Source organism: Amphiura filiformis, chromosome 10 (genome assembly GCF_039555335.1).
Source record: "Amphiura filiformis chromosome 10, Afil_fr2py, whole genome shotgun sequence".
Classification (NCBI taxonomy): domain Eukaryota; kingdom Metazoa; phylum Echinodermata; class Ophiuroidea; order Amphilepidida; family Amphiuridae; genus Amphiura; species Amphiura filiformis.
This window is the reverse complement of record NC_092637.1, coordinates 21,240,436-21,263,848: the sequence shown is the minus strand read 5'-3', so window position 1 is coordinate 21,263,848 and position 23,413 is coordinate 21,240,436. Positions and strand designations below refer to the sequence as shown.

Below are 23,413 nucleotides of genomic sequence, written 5' to 3'. Positions count from 1 at the left end.
TGTTTTTTCAGGCGATTTACAACCAAAAGGCCAAGAAAGACCCATGATTTTGACTGTTCGCAGCTCCAAAAAGACCCAATTTTACTTGTTCGCAGCCCTGTTCGCAGCTCCGAAAGACCCCTTTTAACGATACGCCGTAAGCTCTCACAGACCAACCACCTCTAAATTCCGGGGGAAAATACCCACCAAACATTTTTGATGTGCCCCCTTGGGATTGAGTATGGGTGGATCAGGTGCATCATGTGCAGCTAAAGTGATACATAATAACAACCAGCAAACTCTTAAACGACACCTAGCCCGATTAAAAAATTTGTTGACCATAATACCTATAAGATCGGCATAAATTAACGCATACCTTCTATTCCATTAATACAGACTCCTGAAATGCATGAACTTGTTGACAAAATAAAGTCCCCAAGAACCATCAAATCACACCTTCCAGGACATCTGCTACCACCAGACGTCTTTAAGAAGAAGGCACGGATAGTATACGTTGCCAGGAATCCTAAAGATCTCTGTGTATCATTCTACTATTTTCATATTATGAATCCACAATTGCGCACACCGAAGTCTTGGAATGAGTTCTATGAAGATTTTTCCACTGGAAAAAGTAGGTTCTAGTATTTCGTTGTGTGTGTAGTTACTGTTTTCACTGCTCAACCATAAATGAATTAGGGATGTGTATGTCTGTGCAACAGCGGTGACATTCTAATTCACTAGTGAATGACTGACTCATACCAATTTCGACTTGAGCAGTCTTAATTTGTCCTAATAGTCTAGAGCGATATGAATAGCTATCAATGTAAAAAACCGATACCATTAGTACAAAAAAGTGTACTATATAGTACTAGTGTATCAATTTCGTTTGTGTCACATACGTAACACTAATATTATGCGATAAGTTTAAACTTCTTTTAAGCAATGCTACGTTTTTCTCCAGGGATGTTTTAACCGGCTTCGTAACTAACCTAACTCTACGTGTTTTTTTTAATTTAACATAAAAGGCATCTTATTTTGAGCTTTTGAATTGCGTTTATGAATAGATTTTCATCTTCAGTATTACATGTAAATAACATAGGGATTTTTCTTTTGCTAAATAAATAAACACAAAATACGACAGTCCCCTGAATCCTGGTCGAGAATCGGACTTTCACTTGCGGATAAATTCAATCAAACTTAAATTTCCTTAACAGGACCATTTTAACTGTTATAAAGACAAAGACTGGTGCGATTTTAAGAGAAAGCTTAAGGAAGATTATTTCAATAAGCAGAGATATCGAATCTAATACCGAATACTGTAACGTGTAAACCATGTCCAAATTTGGCATGACAAAGTTCGTTGCATTAATAATTTAGCGTACACATCAGAAGCGCATTCACTGTGTAGGAATTGACAATCCACAAACGTCATTACGAGACTAAAATGATTATCCCTCAGTGTAGCCATTTTGTGAGTGGCAATACAGCGGTATCTACTCAAATCATAAATCCACAAACAAATTTAAAAAAAAAATTTAAAAAAAAATCAACTATTCCCTTGCTTTATGTAAGTAATTAATTTCCATACTTCACAGTTACTTTTGGACCATGGTGGGAGCATTATTTATTCTACTGGAATCTACGACGTGAGCCAAATGTTATCTTTGTGAAATTTGAAGACATGAAAAAGGTATTCCGTAATGTTAATCAAATAACACCAACCTTGATATACTTGACTATAGACGAATCCCATTTCACGCATTCCTACACCTCACTGGCAGCCATAACTGGGTCCCCGTCTGCTACAATGCACCCAAAATGTGAAATGATTCGGCCTTGGCGGGACTTTTAAACTGCATTCCATCACCCGTTTTACACCTGCGGCGAAAACGCACGTAGACAAAAGAATGATGAAAGTTTACAACACAATAGAATTCCCTTCGAAAAAAAAACCAGCTTTTGAAATTAGGTTACCAAAAATGTCTCTTAATTGTGCAAAAAAGAAAGGGGGGGGGGGGGGTAATTCTGTTGGCAGGCAGACAGGGGAGGGCAAACCGTAATTGGCATATAGTTATTGAATTGTAAGTATTCCCTCCACCTGGGCCCCTAACGTGATTTAACACATGACTGTTAAAAATTCCTTGTTGAAAACAAAATAATTTGTTTAGATAGCACCGCATTCGTCGAGCCTGTTTTTATGGAACATGTACTGTTTAATTGTTTCATTGATAGGATCTAAAAGCAGTTGTAGAAAGAGTAGCCAAATTCATGGACTACACATTATCTGATGACGTCATCAATGGTATCGTTGATCACTGTTCGTTTGAAAGCATGAAGAAAAACCCCATGACCAATCCTGACGCATTGTTTGATCGCGGTCGTAAGCAAATGGGCCAACAAATGAAGGAAAAGAAGGATGGTGCCCGTGAGGAACCTAAACAAGAGAAGATTTCGTTTATGAGAAAAGGTTTGTTACATAATATTATACCAACATCCTTATTAGCCTCTATGTACAGTCAGGTGACTTTTAAGGAATATGTCATATGATGAGGAGCTCAACCAAGTTAAATTTTCATTTATGAGGAAAATCATTAGCAGTCGTTCTGTATTAACCTTAGGGCCAGATCGGCAAAACGAAAAAAAAAAAAAAAAGATGGTTTACCATTTACTGCAATGAACCCCCCCCCCCCGGAAAAAGAATACTTTCCCCTGACCAAACGAAAAGGGTAAAGGTAGAAAAAAAATATGCACAAGTAGTGCATGAGATTTATAGAGAGTTTAACGTAATTATACTAGTTTGGACGATTTAACGGTACTACATAAAACAAACATAGATTTGATGCTCATGTGCAAATGACAAAGGTTAAAACGTGACAGCAATCAGGGGCGTATCGGGTCAATCGAGCTAGAGGGGGGTGCCAAATCTTACCGTTGATCTGCTTTAAAAAAATTACTTTACCTGGATAAATGTGCACGAAACTGTTTCTAATGAGCCATATTTTGTAACACGAACTTCGGAGAGGGGGTTGCAATTCTAAACGCCACATTTATTTTATACCATTATATTTGATAAGGTATGGCTATAGTTCTCTTCTTTCCAGTGATACCAAAATATGTACAAATATTCTTCACATAGTGTCGCTATGTAAAAGGAAAGTAAAAAGTCAGTAGCTCTAGGAATAAGTTCACATGACCGAAATGAAAATCAATGGCTTTACTGTAGAAACCAATGTCGGGCCTCAACCCCCCTCCCCTTTGATGACCGGTCCTACCACCGGGTAAGGTGCTGGGGTAAAAATGTTAGCACAAAAATGAGCGCAAAGGATGGATCTACGATTAGCTTAGGTCATTTGGGCCAAAATGGGGAAAATTATGGCCTAAAAACGGGCCAAACCCAGCAAACACAAAAACGTTTTAAAAACGTTTTAAATAAGTTATATTTTGGCTTTTGGTTTAGGTAAAAACGTTTTAATAACATTAAAATGTCGGGTTATATAAAGGTAATGATAACGTTTTAAAACGTTTTGTATGAAAACACACTACAACAATATATTTAAATGTTTTCAAAAAATTTTTGCAAACATTTTGCCAAATATTGTGTCAATACTTAAATAACATTATGTTAAAATATTTGAACCCAGCAAACACAGAAATGTTCTTAAAATGTTTTTTTCAAAACCTTTTAATAACATTTAAATGTCGGGTTAAATAAAGGTCATGAAAACGTTTTTAAAACGTTATTGTGAGCAAACATTTTTCGCAAAATATTTTTTCAACCCCCAAATAATATTCTGTTTAGAATGTTTTGTATCAAGTTTTCAAGAATGTTTTTGGAATGTTATTAAAACGTTTTTACACCCTTTATATAACCCAACATTTAAACGTTTTCTGTAAAACGTTTTTGTTTGCTGAGCAGTAGATTACCAAAAAATGTTTTTTAAGGCTATGACAACGTTTTATACTCTTAATATACCCTTTATATAACCCGACATTTAAACGTTTTCTGACAACCTTTTATAACCTTTTGCGAATGATGTCGAAAACGTTTTGTGTTTGTTGGGAAAGTCAGTTGAACACTTGTGATCAATTTTGCGGTGTCTCGAGCGGAAAGCTCTAAATACACATAACATGCATTTAATATCGGTGAATCTTGATCTTATCGTTTGTTTCTTTTTTTCTTTCTTTAATAAGGTAAAGTTGGTGACTGGAGAAATCACTTCACTGTGGCACAAAACGAAGCCTTTGACGTCTTTGTAGAAGAAAAACTTGCTGGGAGTGGACTTTCATTTGATTACTAAACCTGGTAACACCTTCATATCCCAAGCTGGCATAACATGTCCAAACCTGTTTTGGATGGTGTTAGCAACTGAACATTATGCTATAAATTGAACAATGTATTAAAAATGCTAACATTCTGCCAACACCTGTTTACAGGATATTACGTAACCTCAAAACGTTGATTTCTGTCGGACCAATTGCGTGTAATATCGCATGTAATATGTGTAAATATTTTAATTAAATATTGGACAAAGTTGATCTTTTGAGGTTGGAATTTTTAATATTTCATACTTACGTTACAGATAGAGAGGGAGGGAATGGACCAGTCTCCTGACGAAAGCACTTTCCGTTTAAGACGTCATTTAACTTTTGGATTGTTCCCTTAGAAGTAAACATGTAGAAGATGCATATTTTTGAAAACAACACTTTCTGGCAACACTGGTTAAACACATATATAGTTTTTCACCTGGTTTTAAAAAGGCTAAGTTATCTATGCATGTTTCTCGGCTCAAATAGATTGCTTATAGGAGAGTAATGTTGAAATATTGTTATGTTTGCACGAATATGGTACCTTGTGGTGGTAAAGATTATTTTTTAATTTTACCTATTTGAAACTACTTGGTACTCTAGGTCGGTAAACATGAGTGCGATTTAATCTTCCTCTAGAGAAGTCCTTTTCAGAAGGCTGAGCTTTCGGAACTCCAGCGAGTGTCATCTCCAGAGCCCTGAAGATGGCACTCGCTGGAGCTCAGTCTTCTGAAACGGACTTCTCTAGGGGAAGATTAAATCTCACTCATGTTTACCGACCTAGAGTACCAAGTAGTTTCAAAGAGGTATCCCATCCCTTAATGATGTTGTTCAAAAACTGCTTAAGTTTCATGTATAATAAATAGGGGTTATGTACAATTGATTATAAAATAGCCTGTAACTTGACATTATGCAACTAGAGACGAAATTGTTACTACTTCACTATTTTTTTTTCACTTGCGTATTAAAATTAGCAACTAAATAATTTTGGCAGAGGATAGCACTATTATACCTATGTCAGGATTTAGTATGAGGTTTTCAGGCCTCAATCACATTCACGCCCTCTATTGAATTCCTTAACATTTCACTGTGAGGATATTGAAAGCCTGTGGGATATCTTGCCTCACTGACTATTGCCTTGTTTGTTCCAAAATACGTTTAATATCCGTCATATTTTGACTGTGTTCTATCGGGTTTGTATGGAATATCCTTCACTGTTCGCGTATTGCCTTTGTATGTACCATTTGGTTGAACGGTGTGTGGATACAGTGGATTGATTCTGTTATTGTATCTATTTTTAGGCCAATTAAAGGTAAGTAAGTTTTAACTCTGATTATGAATTCACGAATTAACGAACTAAACTATATCGATCGTGGTGCCCATGCAAATATCTGTGCGAAAATCGTTTGCCCTGCATTTCCTGGACCAAATAAAGCACATTAAAATGTACTTTATCTGCACTTTATGGGTACTTTAACTGTACTTTCTGGGTAATTAGTACATATAAATGGTACTTTAAATGTGCTTATTTTTCATATCCTGGAAAAACCGTGTACTTTAAAGGTACTTTAAATGTGCTCTATATGACTTTAATTATACTTTATGAATATTTTGATAAATATGGGAATTTTGTTATGCTTTAACTGTACTTTATTTGGACTTTTTCCAGTGTCAGTGAGTATACTTTAATTGTGCTTATTTTGGACTTAACCAAATTTTGAACATCAGTGTGTACTTTAAATATACTTTATCAGTACGTTATGTATACTTTATCTGGACTGGTTTTCTCCGGTGGTATTGTCAGCAATGTAAGCGTACTTAAAATGTGCTTTTCAATGTACTTTAAATGTACTTTAATGCGGTCATGTGATGTTTACATAATAAGTCACACTGAAGTCACATGACTACATTCCTCTAGATTTGAAAAATACCAACGGCCATCTTGTGCTACGGTAGTATATTGTAATGGATGTATAAAACTGTTCATATTTATAGAAAATGAAGGACTAAAATGGACAAATACAGGCTTGCATGATTACAGGAGATAAATTTAGTTACTGGTAATGTATGCTTGTGAACATAATTATTGAGTTACCAATACTTTGATAAGCTCCACAAATGTGGCAAGCTTATAATTATAAGCTTACTGGTGTACGTTATCGATTGTACCGTTTATGTTGGGCATGGTATGGAACCTCGATACCTCGTTAACACAAATTAAAACGGTCAGGCCTCACATTTTAGTGTATGTTAACAGGATTTTGTGTTATCAGGTCTTACTTGTATAAAATATTCAGGGGGCTTGAATATTTACGTGTACGTGTTATCAGGAATTTTGTATGAACAGATTTCATATTGTTTCCACTGCATGCACATTTAAATGCATCATATAGGGGGGTAAATATATGGCATTGTACGAGCGTACTTTTATAATTTTTGCTAATTTATTGGCAGTCACGTAGAAGGTTGGAGGTTCAGCCCTTGCAGTATATAGCATTTGTTTGTTCTTAATATTGAGTTATTTGCAATGAGTGGCATCGGTATATTTTCAACATGTTTTATGACAAATCAGTTGTTGTTAATGACCTGTTCAACTTTTGTTAATTGCCGATACTTCCCTAGAACTTAAACTTAATTATCTGCCATGCACCAAATAGCATAAAATCGTGTTCGCTTAAAGCCATATTATAACATTTCAGTAAAATAGATTAGTATTTATTTTCCAAGGTCTACTACTACTACTACTACTACTACTACTACTACTACTACTACTACTACTACTACTACTACTACTACTACTACTACTACTACTACTACTACTACTACTACTACTACTACTTCTACTACTAATAATAATAATAATAGTAGTAATAATAATAATAATAATAATAACAATAATAATAATAATAGTTGTATTTAATATTTCTGACTGATTAAAGTTCCTATTCTGGTAGTCTAAAGGGTTTTGGTTTTGTTTTTTAGAGTAATACACACTGCCCAGGCAAAAATTTAGGCATGAGTCATGCCCATGAACATGCCAAGATCTTGCCATGAACATGCCAATAACATGCCCTATTTTCGCTAGCAACGGGCATGAATTTTCATGAATTTGGGAAAATTTGATGGGTTGTTCATGCTCACCCATGAATATTCATGCCCTTGCATGCTTTTTTGTTTGTCATGCGTGTAGTCAGAGCCTTGACATGTTCAGGGCATGTTCATGGGTAACTCATGGGCATGAATCGCGGTCAATGTCAAATTCTCTCTACTTTCATGCCCATAAATGCCTTATTCATGGGTAACTCATGGCATGAATCATGGTCAATGTCAAATTTTCTTTACTTCCATGCCCATTAATTTTTATTCAAGGGCGTCAATTACAATTTTAATGGGTTCAAATTTAACGACCCATGAATCCTTGATAGAGGATTTTCATGCCATATACAAAACAAAAGAATCAGAATGTCTTGCCATGTTCATGGCATGAACATGCCATGTTCATGGCATGATTTGCATAGCAACCAGTAGCGAATTTTGGGAATACCCATGAATTATTTTTGCCTGGGTGCCCTTGACCTTATCTTTTGATGTAAGGTCAGTAACCATGGTAACGGAATGTTTGTTAAACATGTAAACTAACAGGTCTTCAGAGTTTAATAATGGTCTATTAAAGGAAACCAGGCCATGTAGTTTGACTGTACTATGCAGCATTAAAACTATACAAAATGTGGATTAGTGGTTTAACAGACTGGAAACAAGTCTTTTCTGGAAATAAACAAATAAAGAAAGAAAGGTCTTGTAAATGTATCTCTTTTGATTTTCATTGTATGATGAAGAAAGGTATGAGAATTGAAAAAAAAAAGCATCAAGAAAAAAGTTATTCTTATGTTTGACTTTGTTTTATTAGGATTTCAAAACCTATTTCTTTTGTTTTTCATTATATTATGAGGGAAATTATGAGAAATGAAAATAAGCATGTAGAAAAAAAGTTATTCTTATGTTTGGCTTTGTTTTATTAGGATTTGTAAATCTTTTTCTTTTGGTTTTCATTGTATTATGAGGAAAATTATGAGATATGAAAATGAGCATCTAGAAAAAAGGTTATTTTTATGTTTGACTTTGTTTTATTAGGATTTGTAAATCTATTTCTGTGTTTTTCATTGTATTATGAGGAAAATAATTAAAATGAAAATAACCTTGTAGAAAAAGAGTTATTCTTATGTTTGACTTTGTTTTATTAGGATTTGTAAATCTATTTCTTTTTTGCATTATATACAGTGCACAACTTATAAGTTTCCCCTAATGCTTTTTGAAATAAATCGAACATTATTTAACGAAATGTAAAATTGTAAAAAGTTATGAGTAACCTTATTTGTTTTACAAATATGGGCCAATTTTTAGTGTCACACATCATTGCGTTTGGCCACAATGGTTCATTATGTAAAAAAGAGGGAGTTTTAAAAGTTGCACCTGAGTCCATAGGAGTCAATTGTCAAATAATACAGTATGTTAGGCCTGTCCATGTGTTTGTATTGGAAATAAAACTTAAAGTCTAGATGTTTAGTAGGGGATGTGTCCTCCTGCACGGTTGGCAAGTGCATTGCAACGTCGCCGCATGCTGTTTATTAAATTCCGGACCCGTTGCTGGTCCATGTTGTTCCATACATGTTGGATTGCTCGGGTTAGCTCTTGCAGTGTTGTGTTTTCATTGATAAGGTGGTCAACCTCATTTTTAACATGGTCCCAAAGATGCTCAATGTGGTTCATGTCAGGAGATGTTGCTGGCCCATACGACGAGCAATTTCTTTCACCAGTACATTTTCATCCAGCAAACCTATTGCTCTACCGCGAATAAATTCGGGCAAACGCGGCATTATTAAAATGTGACTTTTCACATGTGATGAACTACTGGCGATGTGGTCTATTCTCACTGCAGTACATATCCCTTCCATCTCAGACATTTATCATTAAAAAGAAAAGAATAAAACATCTGCTTTGCCTTTTAAGAAGAAGAAGAAGAATACCAAAGATTGTACGTTTTCTTTTACAAACACATGAATATCCCTGGCCTACTGTATTGTTTGAGAATTGAGTCCTATGGACTCAGATGCAATTTTTAACACTGTTTAAAACGGTCTCCTTTTTTTACATACTGAACCATTGTGATTGAACGCAATGACGTGTGACGCTAAAATTTGTTCCACATGTGTAAAACAAATATTACCCATATCATTTTACAGGTTTGCATTTCGTCAAATAGTTTTCGATTTATTTTAAAAAATATGTAGGGGGGAACTTATAAGTTGTGCACCCTATATTATGAGGAAAATATGAGAATTGAAAATAAGCATGTATAAAAAAAGTTATTCTTCTGTTTGACTTTGTTATAGTAGGATTTGTAAATCTATTTCTTTTGTTTTTCATTGTATTATAAAGAAAAGTATGAGAATTGAGAATAAGCATCTAGAAAAAAGGTTATTCTTTTGTTTGATTTTGTTTTATTGAGGATTTGCAAATCTATTTCTTTTGTTTTTCATTGAAGTATGAGAAAAATTATGAGAATTGAAAATAAGCATCTAGAAAAAGAAAAAAAGTTATTTTTATTATTTTGTAAATTTAACACATTAGTTAGGTTTGTCTACTCCATAGAGTTGTACACATTGTTGATTTTGCATGTAACGACTCTTAATGTACAACTCTATGGAGTAGGTAAACCTAACAAATGTGTTAAAGCCATCGAGACCCAAAGCCAATATCTCTCAGAAATGTTGTCCAAGGACATATTTTCAACATTACTGAAGTTCATGGTGGGGCATAATGTCTGACATTGGTTTTCAGGGGGGTCAAAATATACACAAAATTTACAATTGGGGTTTTGCATGGGTATTATCTCAGCTAATAGTATTCTAATAGGCTCAATATGGAATAAGAGTAATGTCCCACCAAAGGGCTTTGACTGACCAAAAATGGACATTAAAATTATTCTTACTTTTGGAGTTCTGACACAAAGAAGTACCCTAGGATACATATTTTTAAAAGTTGTATGGGTTCCCTTTATACATTTATGGCCCTCCAAACATCGTCTTGCTACCACGGGAAAACGAAATGGAATATGAAGCTCAAATTTTCAGGATTTTACTTTCTCACCAATATCTAGCACCACACAGACAGAGAAAAAAATGAAGAGGTGTTGCGGTGCACATCCATGGAGTTGACATGGACTACCTCTTATACTCTTTCCACAAAACATTATCTTATAACATTAAACGATACTATTATTACATTTACTTACAGACTGAAAATGGAGGAAGTCCTCGGATCCGAAAGAAGTAAGTTATTCATATCTTGAAGATTCCTAGCCCAAATTATGGTTCATGACTATAAAGATAACTTACTATAAACCTCGAGGAAGCTATTCATTATTATATTCTGAAATTACTTAGTATCCATCAAAATCAAATAATTATGTATCATTCGTGTATTCTTTTATGCATTGGAATGTAGATTAGATTAGATATTAGCTAATAGATAGATACGTTTTTAATTTACCACGTATACATATACAGTAAGCCAAAAAATTAAGGTACCAGTTATGTTCACCACCTGTATATCCTAAACAAAGACAGATATGTCATAATTGGAACCAGCAGCCAACAGCTGTATCTTTTAGCTCGAATATAAGACCGCATTTGTTGAATTTGTTCTGCAATAAAAGCACGAAGATCCAAAAATCCAAGGAAGATGTCATTTTAAAAATTGCAGTTTGCTCCATCGCATGCCCTATTAATTTGTACACAAAGCGTTTGCGATTTGCTTCCATTGATTAGCACGTTAAAACGTGTGTCGTACTGTCATTGATTAGAACTTTTAATTTCGTTTCTTCATTAGGTTTTAGATCACCGTTTATTTAATTCTCTTTTATTGTTTTAATTTTGACATACCTGTCTTTATTTATATAGGATGTACAGGGGTGAACACAAGTGCTTACCTTAATTCTTTGGCTTACTTTATAATTATGTGGTGTATAATGTGTATTTAAATTTAATTTAATTTAATTGAAGAAGTTACATCCGGTTGAAACAATAATCAATACAAATTAAAAGTAATATAATTATGATATTCTATCATTCTTATCTTTCTTGCTGATATTGATTGATATTTTGCACACAGTAAAAGAGCTTCTTGAGCAATACGTACCCAAGAAAAGGGAAATAGTAATGCACGAGTATAAAGGAGTGATCTTTCCATTGGGCGTATTTAAGCCATCTGTGCTGCAAGCTTTGGAAACGTGGGAAGCCCGACCAGAGGATGTATTTGTTGTTTCGTATGCCAAAGCAGGTAGATAAACCATTTAGAATCTCTCTTCATTCGCCCCTTTTCTTCTCTATCAATTCACTTCCTACTTTTCCTCTCCTCCACTTTTCTACCCACTCTTATACTCCATTACACCTTTCTATACTGTTGCACCACTTCTAGTACAGGGCGCTATGGGTTGGAATTTTATTATCCTACATTAGTGGAACCAATGATTTGACCAAAAATGATTGGTTCCATTTTTTTCTATGCTACTGTGGTTCCCACGAGGGGTCGAAGGTCACATGGGGCCAAAACTTAACAATAGTCTCATCATGTTGTAATGTGTCTCAAATTGTTCAACACAGGGAGTAAAAAAGTTATTTATCATATTTTTCTGCAGTGCTTAGTTCAGGAAATATATATGGTCGAGTAGGTCAAAATGTAAACAAATTTCATGCGCAAAATTACAAATGGTCCGATTTCATTGAAACTGGTGTCAAGTTACTCCCTTTAACATAAGAAATCTCAAACATATAATTTGCTTAATTCACAATTTTAGTGCACTTTTGTATTGTCATGTCCCTCAGAGTAATATTTTTACTCAACTGTTGAGCTGTGACCTTTTTACTCATTGTGGAGTGAAATATTTTTTGCAGTGTATTATTTAAGTTATTTTTATAATTAGGAGCCCTGGGGAGGGTAAAATGGGGGGGCAAGAACTTTTTGGTTAGCCGAAAGGGGGGCAACCAATTTTTGACCAGCCGAGAGAGGGCAAGCGATTTTTGGCACACATTGATGGGGCGCCTTTTAAATAAAACGTTCTAAAAAGGCTTAGGAAAACAGTACGGAAACGCTTTAATATGCAAATTTTCCTGCTCGCTGCGCTCGCAACATATATCTAGGCCATTTAAGGTGCCGAAAGGGGGGGGCAGGGCGATTTTGGCAGGTCGTGTGGGGAGCCATTTTGGCAGGCCGTTCGGAAATTTTACCCCCACCCCCGGCTCATAATTATTGCACATCCCCTTATGGCCTCTTCCTTTTCACAAAACAGGAACAACTTGGCTCCAAGAAGTAGTGTCAGCCATCGCTAACGGAGGAGACTTGGAGAAACTCAACAAGACTCATACGTACTTCCGGGTACCATTCATTGAAGCTACATCATTCTTTCAAGGATCAGATGTACGTTCTTGCTTCTTAAAGGGAGTATTAGTTGGCAACCTAAATAATTCAACATATTATCATTTTGAAATCAAGCATAATAGTCCAAATGGCAAGGTGAAAGCAATTGTGTTTTTGAGGTGTACATAGAAGATAACATGTGTTCTCCTGACCAATTAATCAGGTGACGTGAGGTGTTCGTCAATGGTATTTTTGCCCGGTATTTTGCGCGGAAATAAATTTGGTCGAGGGCTCATGATCTTAAAACTCGTGCCAAATCAAATAGGCTATTCAACAGCTCATGAATAGGGTATATTATGGATGGAATGCTGTCCAAGTGTATAAATGTGCGGCCAAGTGATACCATGATACGTAGATCTGCATTAACGCATAACATCTATTCCGTGAATACAGATTCCCGAAACATATGAAATCGTGGATAAAATGAAGTCCCCAAGGACCATCAAATCTCACCTGCCAGGGCATCTACTACCACCAGACGTCTTCAAGAAGAAGGCAAGGATAGTATACGTTGCCAGGAATCCTAAGGATATGTGTGTATCTTATTACTATTATCATACTATGCATCAAGCTTTGCCCACACCAAAGTCGTGGAATGACTTCTTTGAAGATTTCTACACAGGAAAAAGTAGGTTTTAAAGTGGAAGCCCCACTTTTGGTTAAAGTTCCTTAGGGTTAAAATGTATCCATGTAAATTCTGTTATGTCTGTCATCAAAGTAACAGATGTAAGTCAGTTCTTCTGTGGCGAACTGGCCAAGCGGGGCTTCCTGTTTAAGATGTATTATTTGTTTTGTGTGAAGATAGTTTCCATGCACTGCTCACCCATGTTCATGTAGCTCCACAACGACGCCCTCATTTGTTTCGAATTTCTCAGTAGAATGCAGTAAAATTTAAGTTTTTATTTTAAATCCGGAGATATCCGGCTTTATTCAGAGTTCACCGATCGAGTGCTTGCTAACATGTATCGTGAACGTCAGCTCATATGTAATTGTATCTTTGAATCGGTGACGTATAATGTAAATTGTGCCCATATCGCTATACGTGGTACGTCTTATAATATATATACGTTCCTGCTGCGTGATGCTCCGCGCAATGCTATATCTGATATACGATATGCGAGCTAATACACGCACTGTAGGCGTTGGAATCAATAACTTTTGTTTTTGCATTTTGCGCGAAATTGAAAGGGGGCAATCGATCAATGAAAACTAACATTTAAATATGAATCTATTCGTTATGCAAATCACACATTATTGCTTTAGATATGCATTATTCTGTTGACGATATCCTTTTTAAGTTGGGGATTTGCCATTTGGTCAGTAACGAGCCACTTTACGTGTGGTGGAACAGTGGTGATTTGACACTCAAATCAGAGAGCCCAAAAAAAACCAACAACAAACAAACAAACAAACAAACAAAACAAAAAAAAAAAAAAAAAAAAAAAAATACGAGTATTCCGTTGTTTATGTATGTAATTAATGTTCATACCTCACAGTTACCTTTGGACCATGGTGGGAGCATTATTTGTTCTACTGGAATCTACGACATGAGCCAAATGTTCTCTTTGTAAAATTTGAAGATATGAAAAAGGTAACCATAATCTTGATATGCTAATTGATTTCAGTTTATACCCACCACAATTGTGCAAATCATTTTAAAATGTGGTAGATGAGTAATACTGATTAATTTAGGCATTTTGATAGTACCCTCATTTTAGTAGAAAAATCTCATTGAACTTTGGACAGAGGGTTCAAAATTACTCAGACCTGTTCAAAACTCACATCATCGTAGTCCTCTGGTAATAAAAATTAGAAAAAGTATACTTTGACTATCTATGATGTATGGTTGGAGAGCTATGGGCAAAAGAGTAATATTGTGACGCCATAGGTCCAATTTTGCACCCACTGGGGCGAAATGAAAGTCCCTTACCTTTGTTGATAAACATTGAGATCAACTCATCTATGCTTGACTATCACAAACCCTGTATAACGTATGCAACGAAAGCAAAAAACAACAACAACAAACAAAAAACACTCAAAAAACCACCAGATTTTGTTTTGTAATAAACTGGTTACGCCGCCCTCTGTAGTTAGAACCATACCAACGATGAAAACATGGACGTCTTCATTATGTTTAGATAACTCGCTTTTATGGCGCACTTTTAACAGTTTTTAACTGGCGCAGTTTTTAACGTGCACACTGTTTAAATATTGTTTCATTGATAGGATCTAAAAGCAGTTGTTGAAAGAGTAACCGAATTCATGAACTACACATTAACTGATGACGTCATCAATGGTATCGTTGACCACTGTTCATTTGAAAGCATGAAGAAAAACCCCATGACCAATCCTGACTCATTGCGTGATCGTATTCGTAAGCAACTGGACCAACAAGCAAAGAAAGAGGAGGATGACACCCTTGTGGAGCCTAAACAAGAGAAGATTTCATTTATGAGAAAAGGTTTGTTACATAATATACCAAAATCATTAACAGCCTTTCAATAGAGCCAGGTGACAGTCCAAGGAGGGTGTCACATGATGGGAGCCGAAATTTAACAAGAGCGATTTTCATTTATGTGGACAGGTTTGTTATGATATACCAAAATCATTAGCAGCCTTTCTGGACGCAACGTTCCCGGAACCACCACTAGGTGGCAGCACACGGCGAAAGCTTTGATGGAACACCTTAATTACTTTCATATGGAAAATCCAGGTAATGCTCTGAGATGCCCGAGATATCTATGATGTAGCCACAGTTTTGACATTGTAAAATGATAAAATCTTACCCTTGACCTGCTAATAAAATTTGATATTACTATTGACTATGAAGAAGAAAACTGTCGCCTGAAACCGGTCTGCTGGTCAATTTATTTTGATCCGGGGCGATGGAAATTTACGGAATGCCCTTAAAAATCTTGACATTATCGTTTGATTTTTTTTTCTTTTTCTTTATTAAATATATAGGTAAAGTTGGCGACTGGAGAAATCATTTTACTGTGGCACAAAATGAAGCATTTGACGCATTTGTTCAAGAAAAGTTAGCTGGTAGTGGACTTGCATTTGATTACTAAAATAAACCCCAGATCTGGGATAAAGAGGTTGTCCGCATCAATAAGTGAATTATCCCTACACCATAGTATAACTCGAAAGCTTAAAGCGCAAACAAGGAAAATTAACAAACATTAAATATTAAGAATTATTTGAAAAACTTGGCTATAAAAGCAAGGTGAACGTTAACTGATTGGTGAACATTTTGGTATTTCGGATGAGTAGACACCCGCTAAACTGATCAAGTAGATCAGGGTTTATCTTTTTGATTACATTTTTGTTATTTCAAATTTCGTTATTATTTGTGACCGTCCACGGCGAATGAGCCGTAAATTCCTCCCCCGGTCAATTTTGTTTTATTTCGTGTTTAAAAATAAACATCATAAACTTAAAAATGGTTTATCATTTGACTTCAAACGATATCCAGAAGCGGAGTTATGGTTAGTTAAACTTTGCTCCTTCAACAAAATTATAGCTTTTTTCGTTTCTATGTGTGTCTCTTTTTCCACATTGCTGGCAATAAATATCAAACAGTCATAATTGGCGGTCATTTCAAATCATCCCCAAGTCAACGAGGTTTAAGAAGGTTCTCTCATTGTTAATTGTTGGTTATGCATACGTATACAAATAACCCACCACTTGAAAAGGATTTAGCAAAAGCAAACAAAGACCAGAGCTATTAAAAGTTCTATAGCCATCTAAGGTAGAAGCTTATTATCCACTTCAATAATAGGATTATTGATTGGTGTTGTGACTATCAAAATAAGACAGATGTCGCGCCAGCTTAAGTGACCGATGAATACGACCTTCGTACACATTTTACACCATAACTCAGAATACAATTTAGGGAATTTACAGCTCGTTTGTGCTGCCGGGTCACATTAGTATTATTCTTTATTATTTGTACTTCTTATTTATGTCGTGTATAAATGTTGCATCTCTAAATGTCCGTGGGTTGTGAAATGTTAAAAAACCTAAAGCAATCTTTACGTATATGAAGAAGAAAAAATAGACATTATATTCCTTCGGGAAACACATTGCTGTAAAGCGTTAGAAAAACAGTGGAAACGAGAATGGTCAAGTAATGTTGTTTTTAGTCATGGAACAAACGATAGTAAAGGTGTAGCTATTTTAGTAAATCCAACAATTACATGTACTTTTGTCCAAGTGATAAGTGACTCGGAAGGAAGATTCATTTTAGCAAAAGTTAGTATCGAAAAAAAACCCATTTTTCCTGTTAAATGTGTACGCTCCTAATAATGACAAAGATCAATTAAGCAATATTATAGAAAACTACTAATTTAGCTATGGATATCAATTTGGATAAAAAATCTTCTTCTTTAAAAAAAATAAATTTAATAGACATTTTTCGTACAAGAAACCTTGCCAGAATAGCTTACATATGGTCAACACGTAATCGCGATTCTGCATCAAGTATTGATTATTGATTTATACCGCACTCGCTTAAAATGAATATAGTAGATTGTAAGATTGTACCAAGTATTATGTCCCATCACCAAACAATTATTATGAAGTTTTCTTTGAGTGATACCGAGCCTCGTGGGCCGGGTTTTTTGAAGTTCAATAATAGTCTTCTAGAAGATATTAATTATTATAATTTAATTAAAAGTGTCATTTTAGATGTTTAAAACGTGAATATACTAATTTAAATGATCAACAATTTTGGGAATTTATGAAGTTCAAATTACGAACGGAAACCATATCATATTCCACCACAAAAAATCGAGAAAGAAATGCACGTGAAAGATCTTTGAATAAAAGATTAATTGACCTTGAAGAAAAGATAGATATGGTGGAGAAGAAATTGAACACGAATATGGCGAAGTGAAGAAAAATTTAGAGAAAATATACAAAAACAAAGTTAATGGTAGTATTGTGAGATCAAGAGACAGGTATTATGATGAAGGAGAAAAAAACTCTAAATATTTTTTTTTTTTTTTAAAAAAGAAATGTTTCAAAAAAGGTAATTGATGAAATACTTATTAATAAAGTCCTTAAAACAACATAAAAAGATCTTCTTGGTGACATCAAAGTCTTTTATGAAGATCTTTTCTTAAGTAAACAAGATGGTGACGGTTATGAAGATATTGAGGAATATTTAATATTTAATATCAAATTGAGATTCCAAAGCTTTCTCTACAACAGCAAGAGCTTTGTGAAAAGCGTTTGACTTTGGACGAATGTTACAAAACCTTAAAAGATATGTCTAAAAATGAATCTCCTGGGAGTGATGGTTTCACTAGTGAGTTTTACCTATGTTTCTGGGATTTGCTTGGAAATATTTTAGATGATTCTTTAAATTTTGGTTACTTAAATGGTCAACTTTCAACAACGCAATCAGAAGAATATTTCTCTTCTAGCTTATCCAAAACTGGCGTCCAATATCATTATTAAATATCGATTACAAAATAGACAATTGCTAAACGAATGGAAAGTGTAATACCAAGTATTATAGGTAATCATCAAACAGCCTTTGTCATAGGTAGATTGGAGAAAATATTCGTTTAGTTGAAGATATTCTGCAGTACACAACTGATAACCACATTCCTGGTATGTTACTTTTTTTTTTTTTTGCGAAAGCTTTTGATTCTGTTGAATGGAGTTGTCTTATGGCAACCTTGAAAAAATTGAATTTTGGTCCAAACCTGCTTTCGTTGGTAAAATGTTTTTATTCAAATATTAAAAATTGTTTAATAAAAAAGGGTTTTCTACTGGTTGGTTTGATCTGACACGTCCCGGTGTTCGTCAAGGATGCCCGTTATCAACAGCATTATTCGTGTGTGTGATAGAAATGCTGGCTTTAATAGATATTTGGAGACAAAGAGATTTAACACTTGGAGGAAAAGTCTTATTAGTAAAAAGTATCAGTATTTCACAAATGACTTATTTAATGTCTACAGATTGTGTGAATGGAAATGTGTTCTCTGTGTTCAAAAGAAGGAGTGGAGAACCAGAAAAAATCAAACGTTCTTTTTTAATTGCACCAAAAGAAAATGGAGGAATAGAGATGTTTAATGTAAGGTTATGCACCGTGGAAAGATTGTCCCAAATTATTTTTTTAATCAAATCGGAGGTCTGGAGTTCCTGTTAAAATGTAATGTTGATGCTTCTGTTTTTCCTGCCAATTTCCCCCCAGTTTTACAAAGAAGTCATTTTAAGCTGGCAAAGTTTTAAAGAACGTAATAACAAAGAAACAATCAATTTGGAAGATGTATAGCATATGCCAATAAGTTAGGGAACAGGATGACGTCCTATAAACGAAACTAGTTGTTTTCAAAAGATGTAAACAAGTCTCTTAATAGAGCTCGAACAAGACTAAGAATGACAAAGGTTAAAGATATATTACTTAAGTATTACTTATTTAGGAACAGGTTTTCAAATGAGAAACCATATACCGCCACTTTTTTTTCACTTTTTTTAAGTAAAAAAAAAGTAAGAAGAGAAAGCTAAATAAATAAATGGTGCATAACCTTCACTCAAAATAATGTAACAACAAAGTAATTATATATAAATATAACATATTATTGTCTTTCTTGTGTGCCCACGGACAAACAAAGTATTTAAACGAATTTTAAAATATGCAGAATATTGTACTAGTCCTATATTATAATGTTTTTGTATTTGTGTTGTGTTATTTGTCTTTTGTCCTGTTTAATATAAAAGCAAAATTAAAAATATATATACAAACAATACAAAACAATATAGAGTTTGTGCATATGACGTATCATACCGTAAATATGGCGGACTTCTCAAATGCATTCAACAAAAGCATGACTGTAATCTCAAGCGACAGTTCGTCTCACACACATAACAAATGCACTACGATCAAATAAGTTGATGACAACATTTGATTGAATATACTGCAACGCGCCATGATTACGGTAAAGGACACCGGTTCAAATCCTTTTTGGAGCCAATCGATAGAAACATGCAGGGCCTCTATTGAAAGGTTCTATATACAGGCTGTACCAAAATGATTGTTCCTTATATGTTTTAATATTTGTTCATACATAGGCGCTATATAACAGCATGCGTGATTGGTCGATAGGCGGGCATAAACAACGTTTATGCCCGGCTATCCGGTCATAAACAAGCCGCGCGAGAATTGATGGACGCTCGCCAGTAGGATATAATGCGCCCATGCTTGCGAACTATTTATGCAAAGCGCGAGTGATGTACGCGATGTTCGCGCGCGTCCAAACATGATGGACTGAGCAAGTAAACGTTTTCTCACAATTAGCGATGGAAATACTTGATAAAATGATAAGGAACTGGTAGTTTCTAAAGCCCTCGGGCATTAACAATCGTTTAGTCGTGAAAATATATGAATGAACCCCTAATTGAGAAGCCTGTTTCTTCCCAGTGCAAGAATATAACATTAATCCACAAACCCACGGATCTTGTGTTGAATATAGGCGTGGAAGTCTAGTCCATACCCAGTAAACACAAAAACGTTTTAAAAACGTTTTTAATAAGTTATATTTTGGCTTTTGGTTTACATAAAAACGTTTTAATAACATTAAAATGTCGGGTTATATAAAGGTCATGAAAACGTTTTAAAACGTTTTGTATGAAAACACACTACAACAATATTTTTAAAATGTTTTCAAAAATGTTATTGTAAATTATTTTTGCAAACATTTTTTGCCAAATATTTTGTCAACACTTAAATAACATTATGTTAAAATATTTGCACCCAGCAAACACAGAAATGTTCTTAAAATGTTTTTTTCAAAACGTTTTAATAACATTTAAATGTCGGGTTATATAAAGGTCATGAAAATGTTTTCAAAACGTTATTGCAAATATTTTGGGCAAACATTTTTCGCAAAAAATAATTTTTCAACTCCAAAATAACATTCTGTTTAGAATGTTTTGTATCAAGTTTTCAAAAATGTTTTTGGAATGTTGTTAAAACGTTTTTATACCCTTTATATAACCCGACATTTAAACGTTTTCTGGAAAACATTTTTTGTTTGCTGAGCAGTAGATTATCAAAAAATGATTTTTAATGTTATGAAAACGTTTTATACCCTTAATATACCCTTTATATAACCCGACATTTAAACGTTTTCTGACAACCTTTTGCGTATGATGTCGAAAACGTTTTGTGTTTGCTGGGTAATCACTGGATTATTCATAACCTCATTAATATACGCGATATATGCGATCCAATCATTTTTATTTATTTGGCACACAACAGTGGACCTCCACGCCGTCAGCGTAAATATTAGTAACCTCCACGAGCGCCGTGTTGTGCGTCGAACAAATTGCGAGAGCGCTGGCTGCCATATTTGGATTGCGCGCTACCATATTTGCACTTCTGTTATTGGTCGTCCTGTTTTTTGGAAAGGCAAAACGTAAAAAAAAAACTATTTTTGAGGAAAATCGTGTGTTATTTTGTAAAGTGAAGAGATAAAAGTGACGATTATGAATGAGGTTAATAACTTTGCATCGGTAATATGTCGGGCATTGATATCCTTCAATTCCAAAGGCAAAATGTTTAGATTTTTCACATTGCCCTACAAATAACCAATGCGCAGTTATTAACCTATTGAACTACTTTTACGTCAGATGCAAAATGGGATACCTGAATAGATGAGTCAGCATTACTGATAACACCACATCGTTCAAGATCATCGTAAATCCGTAGCCTTTTTACAATAGACAAAGGGTTGTGAGGATGTTATAATTGTTTGGCACATAATCTTATTTGGTCCCATAATACTATCGGTGCCCCGATATGTACCGATGACTCTTTCTATCGTACCCTGAATATTTGTACAGTACATTCCTTTATTATTTAAATGAAAAACGATAACACTATGCAAATGTTAATTATTATAATTAATACGATTGACTACATTACCAGGGTATGACAAAAAGAGCGGCCGGTACCTAACCCGATAGTGCTATAGGACCAAATATGACGTGGTGCCTACGTCTGTAAACAATATAATTTTTGTTTGTATCAAACAACCTCTGTTCGAATATTTTGGCTGAAAATAATTTTAACGAAACTAGGGACTAAGGACCGATTAATTATGTGACACGATCTGCTCTATGGGGGCCAAAGGAGGCATTTTTGAAAATTGTGTTTTTATACGTATTACCTTGAAGTAACATTAGGCTATCATATACCGAAAACACCAAAGGTCTAGCATACTTGGTTTTATAGTTATGAGTCATGAGCTTAGGAACCGTTGTTTAGAAATCCGTGCAATTTTTAAAATGACATAGGGAGTTGCATCACGCGGCAGAGCTAGCGTGAGTGCCAAAAATTACGTCGGCTGAATAGGCCGGTAGGTTAATCAACATCTACACATCTACACGCATTTGAGAGGTCTAATTTCATTTTCATTAAATGTTTACCCATGCATGTCAAAATGCAAATCAAATACCCCGCTCTTTTAATTGTGCGCAGGCAAGTGTACAATGATTCCTGTACAGGTTGCTTCGGGCCACACAATAAGCTGATACCATGCATTGGCTTTTGCGTGATCAATTCGTAATTTGTCATTTTTAAAATTGGACGAATGTCCGAACAACGGTTCCTATGCTCACAATAATTAAACTTTTGATATCAAATTTGGTAATAAGAGGAAATTAAAGTTGAAAATGACTCAAAAGCATCTGTATACATTAGCATGATACCGCTTTAAACGGTTTAAGCCTAACATTGGGTTGTACATGATGTTTTGTTTGAAAAGCTAATAAATGATCATATCAAACAGCCGTGAGGAGTTTTGAACATTATAAACAATTGATTCCTGATTATAAAATTTAACCGTTTGCAACGCTTCATAACCCGACGTGCAAGATGTTTAGACTAGGAAGTGTTACTTTTAACATACTATCAAAGGAAAATAACAAGAAGTGTCGTCAGTGGCGCGGGTACGAGGGGGGAGGCAAAGGGCACCCCAAACAATTTCCACTTTTTCCGGCAATTTTGCTCAAAATTGGTAGATTTTGCCCCCCCCCCCCACCGAGAAAAATCCTGGTGCCGCCGCTGGGTGTCGTTAACTATTAAGTTACTAATATGCATTTCGTTTTGAGACGAGTCCACATTGTTCAATTAACAATTTCACAATCACTTATTTCTGTTTTAATGAGCGAGGTTTTGATATTATCGTTATTTATCACAACAGCATTCTCTGTTCGATGTTCTTTTTGATCGTGTTGCACTACAGTACAGGAACCAACATTTCCAAAACCATTCGAAGCATTTTAATACTTTATTTACAGTTTATGTTCTAGTCTATTCGTCCAATTTGCATAAAAAGTCATTTTTATCTTCAAAGATTTACATTATCTTCTGACTTGTTTTTGTAAATGTTACCATAACTTTGGTTTTCGAGTACTAAAAATGTGATTTTATTTTATTCCGTACGGCTCATATTTAACGTCTCAATAAAACACACCATGTATGATTACGTGCATGTATTAAAGTAAATTTCGGTTCCTCTTCACAGTATATATGCCACATCAAACGATTCTAACCTCGCAATCAATCACGGTACAATGTTTATTCAAGCGAAATTCGTGTACGGTTTCTTATCCGATCGTCGTTTCACCATATCAGGAG

The 23,413-nt window shown here is 34.8% G+C and overlaps 1 protein-coding gene across 2 annotated transcripts; it reads left to right on the top strand.

The window, feature by feature from the left end:
* Positions 1–5,425: 5,425 nt before the first annotated feature.
* On the top strand, positions 5,426–16,399 carry LOC140162640 (sulfotransferase 1A3-like). Of its 2 annotated transcripts, none has more exons than XM_072185914.1 (8): positions 5,426–5,596; positions 10,579–10,613; positions 11,455–11,622; positions 12,632–12,759; positions 13,153–13,387; positions 14,256–14,350; positions 14,986–15,220; positions 15,724–16,399. In XM_072185914.1, exons 2-8 carry the CDS (start codon positions 10,586–10,588, stop codon positions 15,828–15,830), a joined length of 996 nt encoding a protein of 331 aa, XP_072042015.1. In that variant the 5' UTR covers positions 5,426–5,596; positions 10,579–10,585; the 3' UTR covers positions 15,831–16,399. The 2 variants fall into 2 exon arrangements, with proteins under 2 accessions (XP_072042015.1, XP_072042017.1); XM_072185916.1 differs by lacking the exon at positions 5,426–5,596 and adding an exon at positions 6,266–6,344.
* The last annotated feature ends 7,014 nt before the right edge of the window (positions 16,400–23,413 follow it).